This window comes from Myxocyprinus asiaticus, chromosome 22 (genome assembly GCF_019703515.2).
Source record: "Myxocyprinus asiaticus isolate MX2 ecotype Aquarium Trade chromosome 22, UBuf_Myxa_2, whole genome shotgun sequence".
Lineage (NCBI taxonomy): Eukaryota > Metazoa > Chordata > Actinopteri > Cypriniformes > Catostomidae > Myxocyprinus > Myxocyprinus asiaticus.
The window spans coordinates 3,682,581-3,704,074 of NC_059365.1; the positions used below are offsets into that span (position 1 = coordinate 3,682,581).

The window sequence follows — 21,494 nt, forward strand, 5'->3', positions numbered from 1 at the left end:
TCTTTTTCTGATACCTCCATTAGTTTAATTCATACCTCATACATTTTCAGTCTCTCTATTTCGCTCTCTCTTTAACCCCTTAATGGCCATGTGCAAGAACACCTGTTTTTGATTATTTTTTAATTATTTTATGTAAGTTTATGTTTTTAGTGATTTATTGAGATGTTTGCGTTTAAATACTATTAACCCTTTTTTTTTTTTTTAATCCAATTGGATTAAAATTCCTTGACTTTGTTCACATATGGTATCTGAAAACACAAAAATTAATTGGACCATTTTCTTTACATTTTATTGGTTTTATTTCACTTTGTAACACTAGTTGTGTTCCCGGTCAAAAATGACCGGCCATTGGAAATGAATGGGTTAGACTATAAAATACAGAAATATTAAGTGTTCAGGAGCATCACAATCCTTTAGATGAGCACATATGTGGATGCGTGTTTGCACACACAAAGTCCTCGGACATGTGCACACACACACACACACACACACACACACTATGTGTGTTGAGCACCCTTTTGTGTAACGTCTTTACATGTACACTCTTTGAGGAATATTTCAAGATGTACTCATCATAATATCCCAGCTAGCAAATTTATGTTCTTAAAACATTTTCCAAACATTACATTGTGGTTGTGGGAACATGAAATGTCTAGTAATCTTAACGTTAGTAAGAAAAGGACTTTTTTCTTAAAATCCAGATTCTAAAATGACACCTATCTTGTTTAGATCAAGCAATTTTTTTTATTAATTTTAATTATTTATTTTTTTTCTGCAGGGAATGCCCCCCACCAGACCAGCATGCTCAGTTCAATTAATCCTTCTATCAATAAAAATAAATAAATAAATAAATTATATATATATATATATATATATATATATATATATATATATATATATATATATATATTTTTTTTTTAATTGATAGGATTAATTGAACTGAGCATATATATATATATACATATATATATATTATATATATATATATATATAATATATATATATATTAAATATGTTCAAAAAAGAAGTACAAAACCTGTCATAATTACTAAAGAATATGATAAAACGTTCTAATGCAATATCTTGTGGTAATATTTGCCATATGAGAGATTTATAAACAATCTTAGTGGGCTGGTCATTTTTGACCGGGAACACAAAAGGTGTTAGCACAAATGAACGCAACACAAGGGTTAATGTTCAGTAAAGCACCTGAATACTTGTTTGGAGAGGTTTTGGGACACTTGGTTTGGATAAAAGCATCTGTCAAATTAATAAATGTAAATGTAATGGTTAAAAACAATAAAGCCACCAGTGTTACAAATGCTGTAACTTATCATTCCTTTGTACCATAAACAATCAAACAAAAATTCCAGGTACAGTTAACATGTTTATCTTTTTCTTTATTTGACCTTACTTATTTGCATCCTGAGATATACACCGATCAGCCACAACATTAAAACCACCTGCCTAATATTGTGTAGGTCCTCCTCGTGCCGCCAAAACAGCTCCAACCCGCATCTCAGAAAAGCATTCTGACAATTGTACAGAGTGGTTATCTGAGTTACTGTAGACTTTGTCAGTTTGAACCAGTCTGGCCATTTTCTGTTGACTTCTCTCATCAACAAGGCGTTTCTGTCCACAGAACTGCCGCTCACTGGATGTTTTTGGCACCATTCGGAGTTAAAGGACTGTTTTGTGTGAAAATCCCAGGAGTTTCCCCCTTCAAATCGTAATTACAACAGGAAAACAAGTTGGGAGGAGACGTAAACATTCAACATGGAGAAGGGGAGTACAGTTTCAATAGTGAATGATGGTTTTATACATTTTTCTAAATGCAGCTATCATATTATCATTTGCCGTTTCGGTCATATACATTTACATATATCAGGAATTATTGGATGATTGTGCATTTTTACACTAAGAAAATGGCATATATTTTTTGACCCTCATCATCAGCCACTTGGCTAGCATGTATTACGGTGTCAAAATAAGAGTTCCCCAAGAAATATACATGAATAAACTTGGCGTTCTCCATGTTTCCAACAACAAATCACTTGAACAGGACGTGCTCGTTATTACGACTTCAGAAGTGGGAAGTAGGATCATTTAGATAGCATGTAAAGGCAGCATTAAACAGTGTCTCAAAATTGTTCCAAATCATTTTTTGGAATTTCAAAAGGTTCATCGATGTTATTGGCCCACCTTATTATCTTCATAGAGTTATTGTTTGCTATCTAGGTGGGAAATCTTTAAAAATTGCCTTTAGAGTTCAAGGTGAAGTGTGCTATTTCTGTGCCACTAGGGGTTCCAAATAGAATTCAGAATAGACTTTATCATTTACAATAAGACATTGAACGAGTACTATAGGGTCAATTTAGGTTTTTTGTTTATGGACACTGGTCAGTTGATCAGGTCACTTTCTAATCTAATTTGCTTTCTTCCGTTTTCTTTCCCTGCAATTGGCTCAAAACATCTCATGGCCATGGTCCTCTTCTAACTCTCTTCTCTGACCCGTGTGACAGATTCCACTTGTGTCTATTAAGTTGTCGTAGTAACACACAATGCCACGGCTCTTCATCAGCCATTCAAATTCTGCAAACACATCTAGTTTCTCTCACTGTTTTAACCTTAAATTCGAAATAGAAAAACCTCATCACAACCGAGTCAGAACCTCATCAGATGAACTAAGAGGTGAAAGGTTCATTTGTAAATGATTTTATAGAGTAAATGGGGGAGTTTATCAGAGGTCATTACTCCAGGCTCAAACTGGACTAGTTTTCCAAATAAACATTTGTCTGAAGCCAGTCTTGCAGTTCTGCCACATGAAACGCTTTCACAACCCATTTGAAGTAAAATGGGTATTTTTGGTATTTTGATTTTATGGTAACTCTAAATGCATTTTTCTAGGAAAAATACATTAGCTGTTTTTTTTCCCCTCAAGTAAAATTTCCTGTGTGTACAGAACAGCATCTGTGCTGCAGTCATATAAACATATTTGCTTTTCCATTGAGGGTGTGGAATGTTTTTCACACACACACACACACACACACACACACACACACACACACACACACACACACACACACACACACACCTGCAGTCAGCATCTGCCAACCGCCAAAGCCAGCCTTTCATAAGCTGCCTCGGCTGTTATTTGCTTATGTCTTACCATTTGGATTTCCTCTGAGCTTATCTCGCCTTTCATTTTTTATTCAAATGGATTCTGTTGTTCCTTTTTACATCCTTCACAATATTCTTTCACTCTCATCTTCATCAGGGTTCATTATCATCTTCATCACATCTTCATCTTCATCTTCATCACAGATCTGTCTCAGATCTTTTTTGTCAAATTTCTTAGAAGAAATAAAAAAAAGACACAAATGTGACAATTGTTGATATACAGTAAGAGGACAGACATGACCGATAGATAGAACAACAGACAGACAGATAGATAGATAGATAGACAGACAGATAGGCAGATAGATACAGTGGCAAGAAAAAGTATGTTTTACCAGTAGAATTACTTGCATTTATGTATACATTTGTCTTAAAATCTGGTTTGATCTTCATCTAAGTTACAATAATGAACAAACACAATCTGTTTTAACTAATTACAAATTATTGTGTTGTTCTTGTACATATTGAATACATCAAATTGTCTATAAGTGGAGACGATTTAGTACTGTGGCTACTCTCCCTAGAAGTGGCCGTCCAGCCAAAATGACTCAAAGGGCACACTGCAGAATGCTCAGTGAGGTAAAAAAGAACCCTAGAGTGACAGATAAAGACTTGAAGGAATCACTGGAACTGGTTAACATCTCTGTTCAGGAGTCTACTATATGTAAATCATTAAACAGGCATGGTGTTCATGGCAGGACATCACGAAGGAAGCCGCTGCTTTCCAACAAAAACATTGCTGCGCACTTGAAGTTTGCCAAAAACCACCTTGACACTCCACAACGCTACTGTGAAAATGTTTTGTGGACTGATGAAACTAAAGTTGAATTGTTTGGGAAGAAAATGCAGCACTACGTATTGCATAAAAAGGAACATGAAAACATCATTCCAACAGTGAAGTATGGTGGAGGGAGCATCATGATTTGAGGGCCTGGACCGCTTGCTATCATCGAGGGAAAATTAATTCCCAATTTTATCAAGATAACCTACAGGATAATGTCAGGGTTGCTGTATGCCAGCTGAAGCTCAGTAGAAGTTGGGTGATGCAGCAGGACAATAACCCTAAACATCAAAGTAAATCCACTACAGAATGGCTTCAAAAAAAGGAAATCCACCTTTTGGAGTGTCCCAATCAGAGCCCAGACCTTAACCCAATAGAGATGCTGTGGAATGACCTCAAGAGAGCTGTTCACACCAGACATCCTAAGAATATGGCTGAGCTGAAGCAGTTCTGTGAGGAAGAATGGTCCAAAATTCCTTCTGAACGTTGTGCAGCTCTAATCCAATATCCGCATCTACCGGAAACGCTTGGTTGAGGTTATTGCTGCCAAAGGAGGATCGACCAGTTATTAAACCTAAGGGTTCACATACTTTTTCCACAGCACTGTGAATGTTTAATGGGATGTGTTCAATAAAGACATGAAAGATTATAATTGTTTGTGTGTTGTTAGCTTAAGCACATTGTGTTTGTCTATACTTGTGATGAAGATGAGATCACATTTTATGACCAATTAATGCAGAAAATCAGCTAATTCCAAAGGGTTCACATACTTTAGACAGACAGACAGACAGCCAGACAGACAGATAGCTAGATAGACAGACAGACAGACAGAATGTCAGACGGACAGATAGATAACAAAAAAGTATCCACACTTGAAATAAAACATACAGACTCTGTATTTCTTTACTGTATATACAGATGTTTACATACAATACATGTTATCTATATTCTGGCAATAAAATATATGGCATACATACACTTTGCTTTCAGCAAAAGAACTTAGATACAACAAATAATAAAAGACCAATATAGATCTTCAATCTTTAGAAAATGTCCTCAAAAAGAAGAAAGAATGAGAGACAGAGAGCTGGTCTATTGAACAATGAGTGGAGCAAAGAGAGAGACAGATAGAAATCATGAAGAATGGAGATCTTCCATCAGTCCTTCACTGATCCCAGTTCAGCAGGAAGTCCTTCAGCTTTCCTCCACTGAGCGTTTCTCATCCTGAACCATTTCTACAGAAGAAACAGAGAGAGAGAGAGAGGTTAGACTAATTCTAGACTTAACTCTGGTGTTCGTTCGTGCAAAAGTTGCCGCCTCAAAACTAGGGGGTTGCTATATTGGGACTTACTGGCCCAAGTCAAAAAAGCCCACCCTCATGCATCTATGATTTCCTGGTCTCTAGATATGAATGTTTGCTTCATTTTCAGACTGATCTCACTGTGAATTCGGCAACAGTAGATTGAAAGTTTTGCTACTGAATTCAGTCTATGCACACAGAAATTCAAATCACTGCCCCCGGTGGCCGAAGCTGGAAGTGTTGTTAAACGAATGAGTATGTGCGAGCTCCAGTTTTGGGGTGAAATATCCACAGAGTGAAAAAGTGTGTGTGTGACATAAGTTTTGTGTTCTCTTTTGTCTTGACAGCAAAAAATCAGACAAATCAGGAGACAAAGTTCTTGACAGCTCATCTTAGATCATTATGTCTGCCTCACAGTGCTGCAGGTTTAAAACAGACCAGGACTCATTGCTCAAGGGTCAGATAATACTGGCGGCATCTGTAGTGGGTGTGAGTAACTGGCCTGAGATTTGAGTAGGGGTGAGATCGGTGGTTGACTCTGTGCCAAACACTTTACCTCAGCATTATCCACCCATCACAGGCTTACCCTCTGACACAACACACACACACAACGCCTGTGTTTACTATTGAGCACGACAAGCAAGCACAACCAGTTTACAGCAGGAGGAGGAAGAGGTGTGTATCCTTGTTCGTCATACCACGCCCATTGCGTGTTCATTTTCTTAACATTCAAATAATGCAAAGCAGTGATATAATAGATCCCAGAACAAGGACAGAGTTTGTTATTCAAACACGCTTTCCACGGGTCATATTTGCTTAAGAAATGAAGCCATACCTGTACATGAGGACATAGTATTTTTCACTTTGGGGCATTGACCCCAGAACACCAGAACATGCCTGGGTCATATCTCTTATAGAAAATGCAACCTATTTTAGGTATTCATTATGATAATGAGGATTTGGAAAAGATACACTTAATTGTCATTAAAATAATGTTGCAATTAAAATAAAAAAAGATGGAAAAATAGGCCTAATTTTCTTTATGCAAACTGTAATTATTTATTTTCTTTTTTATTTTAGGGTTAACCCTTTAACCTCTGAATGTTTTAAAAAAAAAATGTCAGTGGCATACCCAATATTAAAGTCTTATAACTTGACAAAAAAAACAAAACATGGAGAGTCAAGTGCTTGGCGTCATTTTAAAGAAAACTTTCCACATTTTTTTTAATGATATAGATTATGATAAATTCTTAGAACGTAAAAAAAAAAAAAAAAGTTTTTTTTTTTCTGATTTGACATTTATATCTCAGGGTGTAAATAAGGTAGCTCAAAAAAACTGCTTTTGATTTGTTCCCAATCATGTCACCTATATGTACATTTTGTGTTGATACAACAAAGCAATCAAAAGTTATAGCATTACAAAAATAATTTATCCTATTGTCCAAAAACGTCTCCAAGCAAATAAAACATAATACTTGTACATAAGAACTGATTACACATGCAAATACAACAATGACTAAAGGTATGCTCTCTCTCCAAAGGGTGCAGGCATGTGAAACAAGATCTCATTCAGTTCCATTCTGTGCCTTTAGAGTCATCATTGAGTCTGTGTCATGTACTTTGCGCCATCTCCTGGTGGCCATATGTAATTACACTAAACGATCCTCTCTGCCCATATTTGGATGACTTCCACCTCTGGATGCAGCGATCAAAATCCTAATACAATTGGTTTAGCGTTCCATGGCGCTGGACAACATACTACATCATTTCCGATAAAGTCATTTGTACCAGAGAAGCTAACATGTTTTTAGCCATATAGCACATTATGTGCTGTGTGCACATAGTACTTCATGTGGATTATCTAATGATCTATGCATCAAATTATGTTGTGTGTGGGTTCGTTTTAAAGATAATCACCTCCTCAAAGTAATGGTATGTGATATTTTATATTCAGTTTATTTTTTGTGAAGTTTTATGCGGAAACGCCGCAAATAAGCAACACTTGTTTACATGTAACATGTCTGTCAAAGACATATACTTAGCTATTACTCTGTACATTTTTGTCAGTGGGTAAAAAAATAAATAAACTGGTTGTATTCTACTCTTTGAGAGCTTTCCAACATCATATGACACATGGCTATTTTATCATTTTAATGTTTTTACAGATTACAATAATATGTGCAGTGCAAGTTTTTTTAATACATTTTCAAAATGGAGCACTTCTGATTTGTCTGCAAATTTCATAGCACTTGTGATGCTTTGGTCATAATACCTACATGCATTGTAAAGTAGAGCTTCTAAGCTTTCAAACAATACCTATTTTGTGTTTGTCAACACTGTAGTTAATATTTTTGTAATTATTATTTTTCCTAAAGCTTAAAGGGTTAAATATATGACCTGCTTTCCATAAGATTCACTCTTTATGCATGTATTAATTATGGACTTGTGTACATTGTATAGAATCACACACCTCTTAAATTACAAATTAATGAGGCTTTTCAATTCTGTGGAATGATTTATTACAAAGGCTGTTTCATTTTGAGTAAATGCACTCATGCACTGATTTTCACAGTCATTGTGACAGAAACAGACCAGCCTCAAGATAGAATGTTTCCAGTAACATTCTGCCAAACATCACACTGTCGGCACTAGAAGTGTTGCTCAACAGCCCCGAAATATCCATCAGTTATGTAGACATTAAAACATACACTAACTCGCTTTATTACACCTCCTTTGTGGGTTTGTAGTTTAGAAATCAGACACAATGTGTTTGAACACGTCATCCTTATCCATTCGAGGAAAGGCGCGTCCGGAGGTGCTCCGGGTCACCTATTGTGCTTGAACACTTTGTTTATGGTCAGTGTCAGCTCTCTCATTCAAAACAGCACAGACCCAGCAGCTTTTAATGATGTCATTGGGATATTTTGAGCTGGTGACAGCAAAACAAGAATGACAACAATGCATAAGAATGGGATGATAGAGAGAGGAACTTGCATTGCTGCTGTGGTTTAGCGGTTAAAGGTTAGGCTGGTGGTGACTGAAATGGTGTTCAAACCCCACAAGGACCGATTCATGAATTTTCATTGTGCAATTTAGTAAGACACTTAAGGTTACTACATGGGGACTGAACCTGTAAGTGTGCTGCATGTCACTTTGGATAAAATTAAGAATACCTCTCCGTTGACAGCTGTATTTGATTATTATTTAGTTTAGCATTTATTATAATCATTAAAACTTTCCCTGTTCAAATAAAGTCAGTCAGGTTGCTATGCAGCAATAATTCACCATGGCTCACTAAGTATATGTCCTGATCAAAGCAAGTACCAAATGTACATGATTGTTTTTTTACGATGGTATTCTTTGTGCCAAGAGTATAGTATAGTATTTTTTTATTGTCATTTTACTGTTACTGATGCAACAAACTAGGACACATAATATATTATGCTCGTTGTAGTAAAACAGTCTTCATTTGAGTTTATTCAATAGGCTTTTATTTAATATCATATCAGATATTGTGGTATCTTTACCACCCTATTGGAATAAAATCTTGCATTAGGGGAGTTTAAAAATACTGATGGTTTTCTCAAAATTCCTTTTAATGTCCCACAAGGCAATTTTAAAGGGAAATTATAATTCTCCCATCCCAGATGTGTATGACTCTCTTTCTTCTGCTGAACACAAACAAAGATTTTTAGACGAATATATCAGCTCTGTAGGTCCATACAATGCAAGTGAATGGTGGCAAGAACTTTGAAGCTCCAAAAAGCACATAAAGGCAGCATAAAAGTAATCCATATGATGCCAGTGGTTAAATTCATGTCTTTAGAAGCGAAATGATAGGTGTGGATGAGAAACAGCTCAATATTTAAGTCCTTTTTTTTCTATAAATTCTCCTCCCTGCCCAGTAGGTGGCGATATGCACGAGGAATGCGAATTTGCAAAAACAAAGGAAGAATAATGTGAAAGTGAAAATAGAGATTGATAGTGAAAAAGAACTTAAATATTGATCTGTTTCTCACCCGCACCTATCATATCACTTCTGAAGACATGGATTTAACCACTAGTCGTATGGATTACTTTTATGCTGCCTTTATGTGCTTTTGGAGCCTCAAAGTTCTATCCACCATTCACTTGCATTGTATGGACCTACAGAGCTGAGATATTCTTCTAAAAATCTTCGAACTACTCTAACCTTTTGGGACTCATAATACCCATAGAGTAATTTAACTAATTATAGGCTGTATGAATGTTCATGTATGGTTTTCACTGATAGAAAAGAAGTTACATAGGATACCTGTACCTATATGTAGTATTTTCTAATATGTATGCCCAAATATATCAACTACAATTGTTTTTATTTATAGGCTATTCATATATGGCCATAGGCATTTCAGATTTCTGTATGGGATTGTCCTATTGGAAATGTGTTCTGACAGATCAGGCATTTGTTTTGTGCTAGAATTCTATTTAAATACATCAGGATCCTTCAGGGATTGGACATGTTGGAAATTCCAACAGAAATACGGTATCTATTTCTAAACGCATTTCTTAAGAACGCAATTTAGACGCGAACGTCACTGTTCTACGCAGCTTTATTGATTACAACCGGCGCGTTCTAGAATTGTTTTGTTGCAAGAATTCAGATGCGTGTGATTTTTAGGGGCCGTTCAGACAGAACGCGCTATTTTGCTCTTAAAAAAAAATAAAAAAAAAATATTATTATTATTATTTTTTTATAAATAGACGCAGCGCAGCGAACAGAACAGAACGCAGGTGTCTCGATAAGCATTTAAGAAGGTTGACGTAATTTTTTACTTAAGCGAGACGGGGCGCAAGGGTCAAAGATATCAGCCTAGTGCAAGTTTACATAGAAAAACAACTGAAAAACAGCGCGGATGGACATACAACGTTTGCGGTGTGAACGCCCCCTCATAAGAAACTCACCGCCGTCTCCTCCTCGCTCAGCCCGCACTCCGCCGCAATCAGCATCAGCGTTGTTTCGTCGGGATGTTTGCTGACTTTGGTGAAATTCTCCTCCAGAACTTTAATCTGATCCTCCGCTAAAGGCATCCCAAACATCGCCATCGCGTTTCCATTCGCTGTCATGTTTCAACCCCAGATATATCAAATGAAACAATCACACATAAGCTGATCCGAGTCACAATGTCCCATGCAAATAAAGTCCAAAGCCTTTAAAAACACCAGTCTCCGTGAGTAAATGCTGTTGAAAATGGAAAACAGAAACGTCAGCGTGAGACCCACAAACTTCAGTCCACTGATGTGCGTGAAACTGCAACAACAGAGAAAGTTCAACAACAGTGAACGCCCCTTTTCTACAGACAATTTAACTGACAGACTCCCCCCGGCAGTATCTTTAAAGGCAAACACAACATGTGAACTGTACCTGCTGCGATGATGTTCAGACGCCTACTGCTCAGTCTCTGATCACTCTAACCATTATGTAATGCCCTCTAGATGACGTCACGCGGGGCTGAAGCGTGTCAAACACTGTTCATGCAGTGTTTGTTTACCTGCAGCAGGTGTACCTTTGAAAGATGATATTAGAATATTCTACTGTACATCAGCTTAATCGACAGCATTTGTGGCATGATGTTCATTACCACAAAAAATAATTTTGACTCGTCCCTTCTTGAAAAAAAAAAGCTAATATCGAGGTTACGGTGAGGCACTTACAATGGAAGTGAATGGGACCAATTTTTTGATTGTTTAAAGGCAGAAATGTGAAGCTTATAATTTTATAAAAGCACTTGCATTAATTCTTCTGTTAAAACGTGTGTATTAGTTGAGCAGTAATGTTGTTTAAAATCATCATTTTCAATGACGTTTACAGCGTTATGTCGTGATGGCATGAAGTTGTAAAATCGGATATACTGTGACTTTACACAGAAAAGGTTAGTATGTGATTTTATCACACTATAATCATGTTAATACACATATTGTTTACGTCTTGTGGCTATACTTTTGAAACAGTATTTTTAACGTTTACGGATTGGCCCCATTCACTTCCATTGTAAGTGCCACACTGTAACACAGAATGTTGTGCTCAGTGATGTCATACAGTGACAGTTTATGGTGACTACCTCTTCAAGGTTCAAAAGAATGCAAAAGTATAATTCAAAAGTGTAATAAATTATTCCATGAGACTCATGATTGTTATGAAAACATATGATAAGATTTGGTGAGAAACAAACTGAAATCTAACGTATTATTTAGTGAAAATGTTCACTGACCTTTGATCTCCTGTGTGCGTGTTCATGATAGGACATGAGAGCAACAGTTCACGCAGCGCCCTCGTGACGCTGGGGCGTTCAAGTGAAAACATCGTTTTGTTTATCTAAAAACAGGTCCTCCACAGCGATAGCAACAACAGAACAGAACACAACACAGCTGCACACAAAACAGAGAACAGAACGTACTAAACATGTCTGAAGAGTCTGTAGTCGAAGAATTGATTCATTTCTATGCCCAGCCTTATTTTTTTTAATGGAGTCCTCGGAAATCAAACAGAAACATAGAGGAGGCAGTCACAGTCACACCATGTCCTAACCTGACGGCAAACGACACGCAATAAAAGGTATCTTTTCTATGGTAGTCAGAGTTTTTGTCCTAACCAGCCATGACATGCCCGCTGTGAACTGACACCGGTCAAAAAAACGTTCAAAAAAATAAGGCTGGGCATAGAAATGCATCAATTCTTCACCTACAAACTCTTCAGACATGTTTAGTAAGTTCTGTTCTCTGTTTTGTGTGCAGATGTGTTGTGTTCTGTTGTTACTATCTCTGTTCAGGACCTGTTTTTAGTAAAACAAAATGAGTTTTCGCTTGAACACCCCAATGTCGCGAGGGCGCTGTGTGAACTGTTGCTCTTGTGCCCTATCATGAACGCGCACGAGATCAACGGTCAGTGAACATTTTCACTAAATAATACATTAGATGTCAGTTTGTTTCTCACCAAATCTTATCGTATGATTTCATAACAATCATGAGTCTCATGGAATAATTTATTAGACTTATGAATTATACTTTTGTGTTCTTTTGAAGCTTGAAGAGGTGGTCACCATAAACTGCCATTGTGTGACATCACTGAGCACAACATTTTTTCACAATTTCTCCCTTTGTGTTAAGAAGAAGAAAGAAAGTCATATAGAGTTATAATAACACAGGGGTGAGTAAACAATGACTGAATTTTCATTTTTGGGTGAACTAATCCTTTAAAGCAGCTATCAGTGAATCTGGAGTGAAAGACTTTGAGTTTGTTACACTTTTTGGTCATATGTTATGCAAGACACATAGCAAAACTCATACAAACACATTCTTTATTTAACTGAATATCTTTCTTCCATCCCAGGTGCTTAATTCAGACTCAACTGAAACTCCCTGGAACGTTTTAACAGAGCTGTTGAGTGTGTTTGAACACATTTTCTCCATCCCATTGTTTACGGTCAGTTGTGGGAACGCACCACTTTACAGCACTTGCCTTGTAAATGTTCATGCCATGGATTGTGAAGCTTTGCAAGAATGTTGAATGGTGAGTTTTAAATACAGATACATCACTCTGTCATGTTCTGAACTTACATGTGTGCCATAGTTAAAGGAAGCCTGCAGGCTCTTTTTGACAGGAGAGTTAAAGGGAATGGGAGGTTTTGGGGGAGCAGCGGTAAAAGATGGTCTGTTTGTTGGACATGGGAGGAAGAGAGGAAGTTGGGGGGAGATTCCAGACCCCCACAAAGAGAGCACTAAACCCTCTGGTCTGCTTATATATCACTTTGCATGTTACAGAACCCACTACATGAACACTTGCAACACATGCATACTGAAAGAGGTTCTTTCAGCACTTATTTAACTTGAGCAACTATAGTAACACTTGAGATGTGTGGCTAGGTTATATAAAATATGGAATTGTGGTTTATCTCAAGAATTTGTTATATAAAACATAATGTACAGCCAGGTCTCCTAAGCAACCAAATTGGCCCGGTTGCTAGGGAGGGTAGAGTCACATGGGGTAACCTCCTCGTGGTCGCTATAATGTGGTTCTCGTTCTCGGTGGGGCGTGTGATGAGTTGTGCGAGGATGCCACGCAGAGTAGCGTGAAGCCTCCACACGCGCTACGTCTCCGTGGTAACGCGCTCAACAAGCCACGTGATAAGATGTGCGGATTGATGGTCTCAGACGCGGAGGCAACTGAGATTCGTCCTCCGCCACCCGGATTGAGGTGAGTCACTACACCACCACGAGGACTTAGAGTGCATTGGGAATTGGGGAGTAAAGTGAGAAAAACAAAACAAAAACAATGTATATTCTACGTATAATTTGATCTATTTCTGCCTGATTCATCAATGCAAGTGATTGAAAAACACAGTATTAAGTTAAACACAAGAGTGCTGCCCCTGGCAGACAATTAGTGGAAGTACAATAACAAAATAAAGTTTTTTTTCTTGTTGCAGAAAAAGTGTTGCTTTGCTTGATTTAACACTGTTTAAAGGGATAGTTCACCCACAAATGAAAACTGTCTCCTCATTTACTCACCCTCATGCCATCCCAGATGTGTATGACTTTCTTTCTTCTGCTGAACACATTTGAAGAAAAACAGAAAAAATATCTCAGCTCAGTGGGTCCAAAAAGCTCCAAAAAGAACAGACTGTCAGCATAAACGTCATCTATATGATTCCGCTGGTTAAATTAATGTCTTTTAAAGTGGAACGATCGCTTTTGGTGTGGAAAAAGATCAATATTTAAGTACTTTTTAACTATAAATCATCGCTTCCGATCAGCAGCATTATACACATTCATGAGAGGGCGGAGTTCACGCAGTCTCTCGTGTGACGTATTCGCGTTGGCATGTTCGGACATAATCTCATGGTTGAGACATTCAGGATGAGCACACAAATGCCCCATTGTGAGTAAACAAACAGATACAGATCTAAACCAAAACCAATGAAGCTTCTGTACAGCGTTTCTCCTACTCAGTTATAAACAGCGTTGCTCTTCCAGGTGTGTTGCATGCAGGGACTAAAACGAAATGTTTTTCTTTTCAGTTCGCAAAAACAGTATTTTTCAGTTCTGGTTCAGAAGTTCCACAGCCTCCCTTCCAAATGGTAACTGGTTAGCCGTTTACCCAAACTCTAAAGCTAACCATGATTTTAATAGGAAAATAACTGGTGCACTACGAAAGAGAGAGACGAGAAAGCATATTACACGTTATTAAGATACATCAGTCATTTGTATTGCATACTGCAAGGGCATAGCCAGGAAATTACTTTTGGGTGGGCCTCAATAAAAATAGATGGGCCAAAATTTGCCCAAATTATTTTTCTCCAAATTTTCCTTTGCAACAGAAAGGCTGTTTCACACCTTCAGAAAGCAGAATTTATGATTTTTTTTTTTATTTTTTTTTTTTTTACTATTTTATAATTATACATATTTGAAGTCAAAAACGAATCTCTAATATTCTGGGTGGGCCTGTGTCTAATTTGGGTTGGCCGGGCCACCCTTGGCTACGCCACTGGCATACTGTAAATAAATATCGAATGATGAGTAAGTAAATGTTATTGAAAAATTATTGACAGGTTATTGCTGTTTACAAAGTCTAGAGCTGTCACAGAGGCCGGTGAGATATTTCATTAATATCTTTCAGGGAGTAGGACATTTTTGTGTACCTTTCCACGAAAAAAATCAACGGTCCAGTACTATGTTTAAAAATGGGGCCCCACTAATTTTTTGCTGGAAAGCACTAAACTACACAACTTAAAACATGCTAAAAAACAAAACAAAAACAAAAATCATATCACCTAAGAAAACAAGGCATACAGGTGCATCTCAATAAATTAGAATGTCGTGGAAAAGTTCATTTATTTCAGTAATTCAACTCAAATTGTGAAACTCGTGTATTAAATAAATTCAATGCACACAGACTGAAATAGTTTAAGTCTTTGGTTCTTTTAATTGTGATGATTTTGGCTCACATTTAACAAAAACCCACCAATTCACTATCTCAAAAAATTAGAATATGGTGACATGCCAATCAGCTAATCAACTCAAAACACCTGCAAAGGTTTCCTGAGCCTTCAAAATGGTCTCTCAGTTTGGTTCACTAGGCTACACAATCATGGGGAAGACTGCTGATCTGACAGTTGTCCAGAAGACAATCATTGACACCCTTCACAAGGAGGGTAAGCCACAAACACTCACTGCCAAAGAAGCTGGCTGTTCACAGAGTGCTGTATCCAAGCATGTTAACAGAAAGTTGAGTGGAAGGAAAAAGTGTGAAAGAAAAAGATGCACAACCAACCGAGAGAACCGCAGCCTTATGATTGTCAAGCAAAATCGATTCAAGAATTTGGGTGAACTTCACAAGGAATGGACTGAGGCTGGGGTCAAGGCATCAAGAGCCACCACACACAGACATGTCAAGGAATTTGGCTACAGTTGTTGTATTCCTCTTGATAAGCCACTCCTGAACCACAGACAACGTCAGAGGCGTCTTACCTGGGCTAAGGAGAAGAAGAACTGGACTGTTGCCCAGTGTTCCAAAGTCCTCTTTTCAGATGAGAGCAAGTTTTGTATTTCATTTGGAAACCAAGGTCCTAGAGTCTGGAGGAAGGGTGGAGAAGCTCATAGCCCAAGTTGCTTGAAGTCCAGTGTTAAGTTTCCACAGTCTGTGATGATTTGGGGTGCAGTGTCATCTGCTGGTGTTGGTCCATTGTGTTTTTTGAAAACCAAAGTCACTGCACCTGTTTACCAAGAACTTTTGGAGCACTTCATGCTTCCTTCTGCTGACCAGCTTTTTAAAGATGCTGATTTCATTTTCCAGCAGGATTTGGCACCTGCCCACACTGCCAAAAGCACCAAAAGTTGGTTAAATGACCATGGTGTTGGTGTGCTTGACTGGCCAGCAAACTCACCAGACCTGAACCCCATAGAGAATCTATGGGGTATTGTCAAGAGGAAAATGAGAAACAAGAGACCAAAAAATGCAGATGAGCTGAAGGCCACTGTCAAAGAAACCTGGGCTTCCATACCACCTCAGCAGTGCCACAAACTGATCACCTCCATGCCACGCCAAATTGAGGCAGTAATTAAAGCAAAAGGAGCCCCTACCAAGTATTGAGTACATATACAGTAAATGAACATACTTTCCAGAAGGCCAACAATTCACTAAAAATGTTTTTTTTTATTGGTCTTATGATGTATTCTAATTTTTTGAGATAGTGAATTGGTGGGTTTTTGTTAAATGTGAGCCAAAATCATCACAATTAAAAGAACCAAAGACTTAAACTACTTCAGTCTGTGTGCATTGAATTTATTTAATACATGAGTTTCACAATTTGAGTTGAATTACTGAAATAAATGAACTTTTCCACGACATTCTAATTTATTGAGATGCACCTGTATATGCACAAAACCACATCTCCATTTTTTTAATCAAAAGCTGCAAGAAAGCTTTCCATGAGAAAGAACCTAACTTGAATTAGACATAAACTGAACATATAACCCTACATAACTATTGGGCACGATTCTGAGTGGACTGCATAAAAAATACAAACACAGAAGTGGAGAAAAAATAGACTGGTCCAATTATCTTTAACTATAAAATAACTTGAAGCTTTTGTTTTCTTCGCCATACTCGCACTTACAGGCAAATCACGGCGCTGATGACGTTTCTAGAGGAGTTGATTGACAACGATGCAGCCAATTAGATCGCACTTCCATTTATTTATTCATGTGTTTTCTCAGTATCACAATTTGTTAAGATTTGTTTGAGAACAGACTTTCAGAAATCTTTTTTTTTTTTTTTTGGTGGGCCTGGGTCTAATTTGAGTGGGGCTGGCCCACCCGTGGCTATGCCACTGATGAAGAGTGGCACAAACAAAATTTGTGTAATGATCAGTAAATATATAATTAACAAAATATCAGGGTTCTGGTACTGTATGCATCTGTATTTGGATGTATGAATAGATTATTTAATTTTTTCTCTCTTCATAAAAGACACACTGTATATGGTCAGCATATCTTCATAACTCGACAGGGACGAAGTTCATGCATTTAACAAGAATGAGTGACAAACTGCTTTTCACTCTGTTTGAAATATTCTCTGACCCCTGATTACCAATGAAAAGTGAGATACAGAGAGGAAGAAAGGGACACTAGAATGACTCATCAGACAATAGATTAGCTGATGACATGAATTCAGTGTCCTTTTAACCAGATCAAATGGCTGTACACAGTTTGTTTGGACACTGAAAAGTAAATGTGTTCACTGACGATTGCTTTTTTTAATATAAAGTGTTGGATAAGAGACTAGCTAAAATTAATTCCCTGTATTGTTTAGGTTTAAAATTTTGTTTTGTATTGGTTGGTTTTTATGGGAATATAAGTAGTACCTTTTTGTTCGAACTAAGTCGTACAATATCTTACAATTCCGCCATCTCATATGAATTAAAACTATCTGTACACCCATGAAGAAGCGAACCATATAAAATCGTTCATTGTTTAGGCATTTCATCCAGTTTCTTTTATTGCTTTAAACATTTGCATTTGTAAAAATTGTAGCAGACGCTCTCGAAAGTGAATTTCTGTGTAATTAAAGGTGCTGTAAGTGATTTTTTTCGTGGAAAGGTACACAAAAATGTCCTACTCCCTGAAAGATATTAATGAAATATCTCACCGGCCTCTGTGACAGCTCTAGACTTTGTAAACAGCAATAACCTGTCAATAATTTTTCGTGTTCTCATAGTGTTGTAGTTGCAGCAAATTATTGAGGCTTAATGCCATTTTTACGCCATGTTGTTCATAACAGTTGTCAGTAGAGGGTGCTATTTTGCGGTCGTTGTTTTTGACAACATTAGCTTTAAAAAGTAAGAGCACACCTCTCCTCAACAAACCACATAATTTGAGGTATCATGGAGAAGGTATCATGGTAACAATAATGCTTTCCTTAGCTAGCACCATTAATATGATGTTGATTCCTATCTTTTTGTCTTCATTTTCTTCTTTAACCTTAACTGTTTTCTGTTGCCTTAGGAGAGGGTGTTAGGTGTTTGAATGACTCAAAGTTATAAAGGTGTGGATCGCAGTGCCCACACATGCTCCTGCAAGCACAAGCCCTTTATTTTGGTGCCGATCACACCCAGAGGGGCAGGTTCTTCACCGACTGCACACCCTGTTTGATATAATGAGCTGAACAAACGGTCCAGTACTATGTTTAATAAAGGGTTTTGATGGCCAGAAAAATTAATGCACAAAATGCAATTGATTTGCCAAGTCGTGACACTGTGTGATATTAATAATATTAGAAAATACAGATATATTACTCAGCAAAGTGTTGGTCATGAGATCATCTGTATTAAAGTTTTTACTGACTCAATAGAACAGGGCAGGTCAGGGTGGAGAAGTCACGCATTTCAGATGCTATCTCGTGTCTTTACATGCATGTTCTTACACCAATTATTCTTAAAATGTGTGTGGTCATGTAAACGCAAAAATAAACTGTTTGGCATGGGTATATTTTTGACCATTACCCCAATTTTGCGTTGCATGTTAACAACTTTACCACCGTTCTTACTGGCTTATCCAGCGTACGCAAGAGTTGTGCGCATGTTTGCAGACAAGTTGTTTTCTGTCCATTTAGAAACTGTATGAAAGGGAGGAGACGGGGAGGACTAGTCACAGTGAGAGTAATTTTAATTAATTGTGTTAACAAATGCTTTATTGTCAGAATATGATTTCATACCTTATAATCAGGAAAGCTTTAAGTGACTGATTTTTCGAGCATACCAAGTGCCAAATTTCCAAAATCTACAAACAGACTTTTCAATGTATAATGCACATTTACTGTTTTCAAATATTTCTGATTGGATTTTGAGCAAGTATAGTTTAAAATGAGTGTTTATTTAATTTCAGCAATTTTGAAATTTGAACTAAATAGCTTATTGGCTATATATTGTGTTTTATTGCTGATATAATTTCAGCCCTTGATTTGAGAGTCGGCATGGCCATTTAAAAACCTATATTTGTCGACCTCTGATTGTTAGAATTAAATTTGTAGCCAATGAGAAATATGATAAAATATGAAGAGCAGGGGCGAAGCCAGAAAATTACTTTTGGGTGTGCCTCAATAAAAATGGGGCCCCACTAATTTTTTGCTGGAAAGCACTAAACTACACAACTTAAAACATGCTAAAAAACAAAACAAAAACAAAAATCATATCACCTAAGAAAACAAGGCATATATGCACAAAACCACATCTCCATTTTTTTAATCAAAAGCTGCAAGAAAGCTTTCCATGAGAAAGAACCTAACTTGAATTAGACATAAACTGAACATATAACCCTACATAACTATTGGGCACGATTCTGAGTGGACTGCATAAAAAATACAAACACAGAAGTGGAGAAAAAATAGACTGGTCCAATTATCTTTAACTATAAAATAACTTGAAGCTTTTGTTTTCTTCGCCATACTCGCACTTACAGGCAAATCACGGCGCTGATGACGTTTCTAGAGGAGTTGATTGACAACGATGCAGCCAATTAGATCGCACTTCCATTTATTTATTCATGTGTTTTCTCAGTATCACAATTTGTTAAGATTTGTTTGAGAACAGACTTTCAGAAATCTTTTTTTTTTTTTTTTGGTGGGCCTGGGTCTAATTTGAGTGGGGCTGGCCCACCCGTGGCTATGCCACTGATGAAGAGTGGCACAAACAAAATTTGTGTAATGATCAGTAAATATATAATTAACAAAATATCAGGGTTCTGGTACTGTATGCATCTGTATTTGGATGTATGAATAGATTATTTAATTTTTTCTCTCTTCATAAAAGACACACTGTATATGGTCAGCATATCTTCATAACTCGACAGGGACGAAGTTCATGCATTTAACAAGAATGAGTGACAAACTGCTTTTCACTCTGTTTGAAATATTCTCTGACCCCTGATTACCAATGAAAAGTGAGATACAGAGAGGAAGAAAGGGACACTAGAATGACTCATCAGACAATAGATTAGCTGATGACATGAATTCAGTGTCCTTTTAACCAGATCAAATGGCTGTACACAGTTTGTTTGGACACTGAAAATGACATCATGTTACAGTAATGGTGCTTGTGACTACTTATGGTCACATTACAAGTTATTAGAATATAACTGGACCTGATCTGGTGTGAGTACAGTTTCCTGGAAATGTTTTGAGGTTGTGTGGTTGACTCGTAATAGCTGAACACTTAGAATGATGTCATGTTATGAGCAGGGTTACTTTTAAAAAGTATTCCACTACAGATTACATGCTGTAAAATGTAATTTGTAACATATTTAATTAGATTACTTAAGGTCAGTAACGTTATCTAAATACTTTGAATTGCTTCATCGGCTAACAGATGCAAGTAAAGGCAAGAAATAGCAATTTAGCTTAGCATAAAGCTAAATGTTCACATGACAATTCACACAAGGGTAACTATTTTTGTTGCTTCAGACTTCAAAACCCCACAGAGTGTCCACAATGACATCCTCTTCTTATTGTATGTGGATTCTGTTTATAGAATGAGGCATAAAATATGTTAAATTAAAAGCTACATTGGTTAGCATTTCTTGTAAAAATACCCTAACCACATAAAAACATTGACAAGGCATGTAATCGTGTATTTATTGGATTATTTATCTGTCAAAACGTTTCTAAATGTTTTTTTGTTAAGCTGTAGAAACACGATGGAGCTACTCTATTAAGCTCCCAACAGAAAGTTCCTCTATGATGTCATATTCACCTTTTCACTCACAACAGTGTAAAAGTGCACGTATGAATGAAACACATCATAAGAAAGTGTTTCACCGCTGTTCAAAAGCTCCTCGGATTGCATCATTTATATGGATAAATGTTTTCCAACTGAATAGACAAAATATTAAATTAAACAAATTACAATAAATAGAATTTAATTTAAGGAAGGACACGAGCGGGGGCCTGGGTAGCTCAGTGAGTAAAGATGCTGACTACCACACCTGGAGTCGCAAGTTCGAATCCAGGGCGTGCTGAGTGACTACAGTCAGGCTTATCCTAAGCAACCAATTGGGCCGGTTGCTAGGGTGGGTAAAGTCAAGTTGGGTTAACCTCCTCGTGGTCACTATAATGTGGTACGCTCTTGGTGGGGCGCGTGGTGAGTTGTGTGTGGATGCTGCAGAGAATAGTGTGAGCCTCCACACACACTATGTCTCCGCAGTAAC

General features: G+C 37.3%; 1 protein-coding gene across 3 annotated transcripts; it reads right to left on the reverse strand.

Annotated features, from left to right (window-relative positions):
• Positions 1-4,836: 4,836 nt before the first annotated feature.
• On the reverse strand, positions 4,837-10,702 carry hopx (HOP homeobox). Of its 3 annotated transcripts, none has more exons than XM_051650557.1 (3): positions 10,663-10,702; positions 10,203-10,479; positions 4,837-5,193 (listed from the first exon to the last, which is right to left on the reverse strand). In XM_051650557.1, exons 2-3 carry the CDS (start codon positions 10,362-10,364, stop codon positions 5,116-5,118), a joined length of 240 nt encoding a protein of 79 aa, XP_051506517.1. In that variant the 5' UTR covers positions 10,365-10,479; positions 10,663-10,702; the 3' UTR covers positions 4,837-5,115. The 3 variants fall into 3 exon arrangements, with proteins under 3 accessions (XP_051506517.1, XP_051506516.1, XP_051506515.1); XM_051650556.1 differs by having other exon boundaries at positions 10,203-10,548; positions 10,663-10,677; XM_051650555.1 differs by lacking the exon at positions 10,663-10,702 and having other exon boundaries at positions 10,203-10,636.
• Between the last annotated feature and the right edge of the window lie 10,792 nt (positions 10,703-21,494).

Bases quoted from the DNA above. Each gene is read 5' to 3' on its own strand.
- hopx (XM_051650557.1), bottom strand. From the start codon at position 10,364: ATGACAGCGAATGGAAACGCGATGGCGATGTTTGGGATGCCTTTAGCG. The intron at 5,194-10,202 runs GTGAGTTTCTTA...TTTCTTCTGTAG, and splicing joins TGAGCGAGGAGGAGACGGCG to AAATGGTTCAGGATGAGAAA.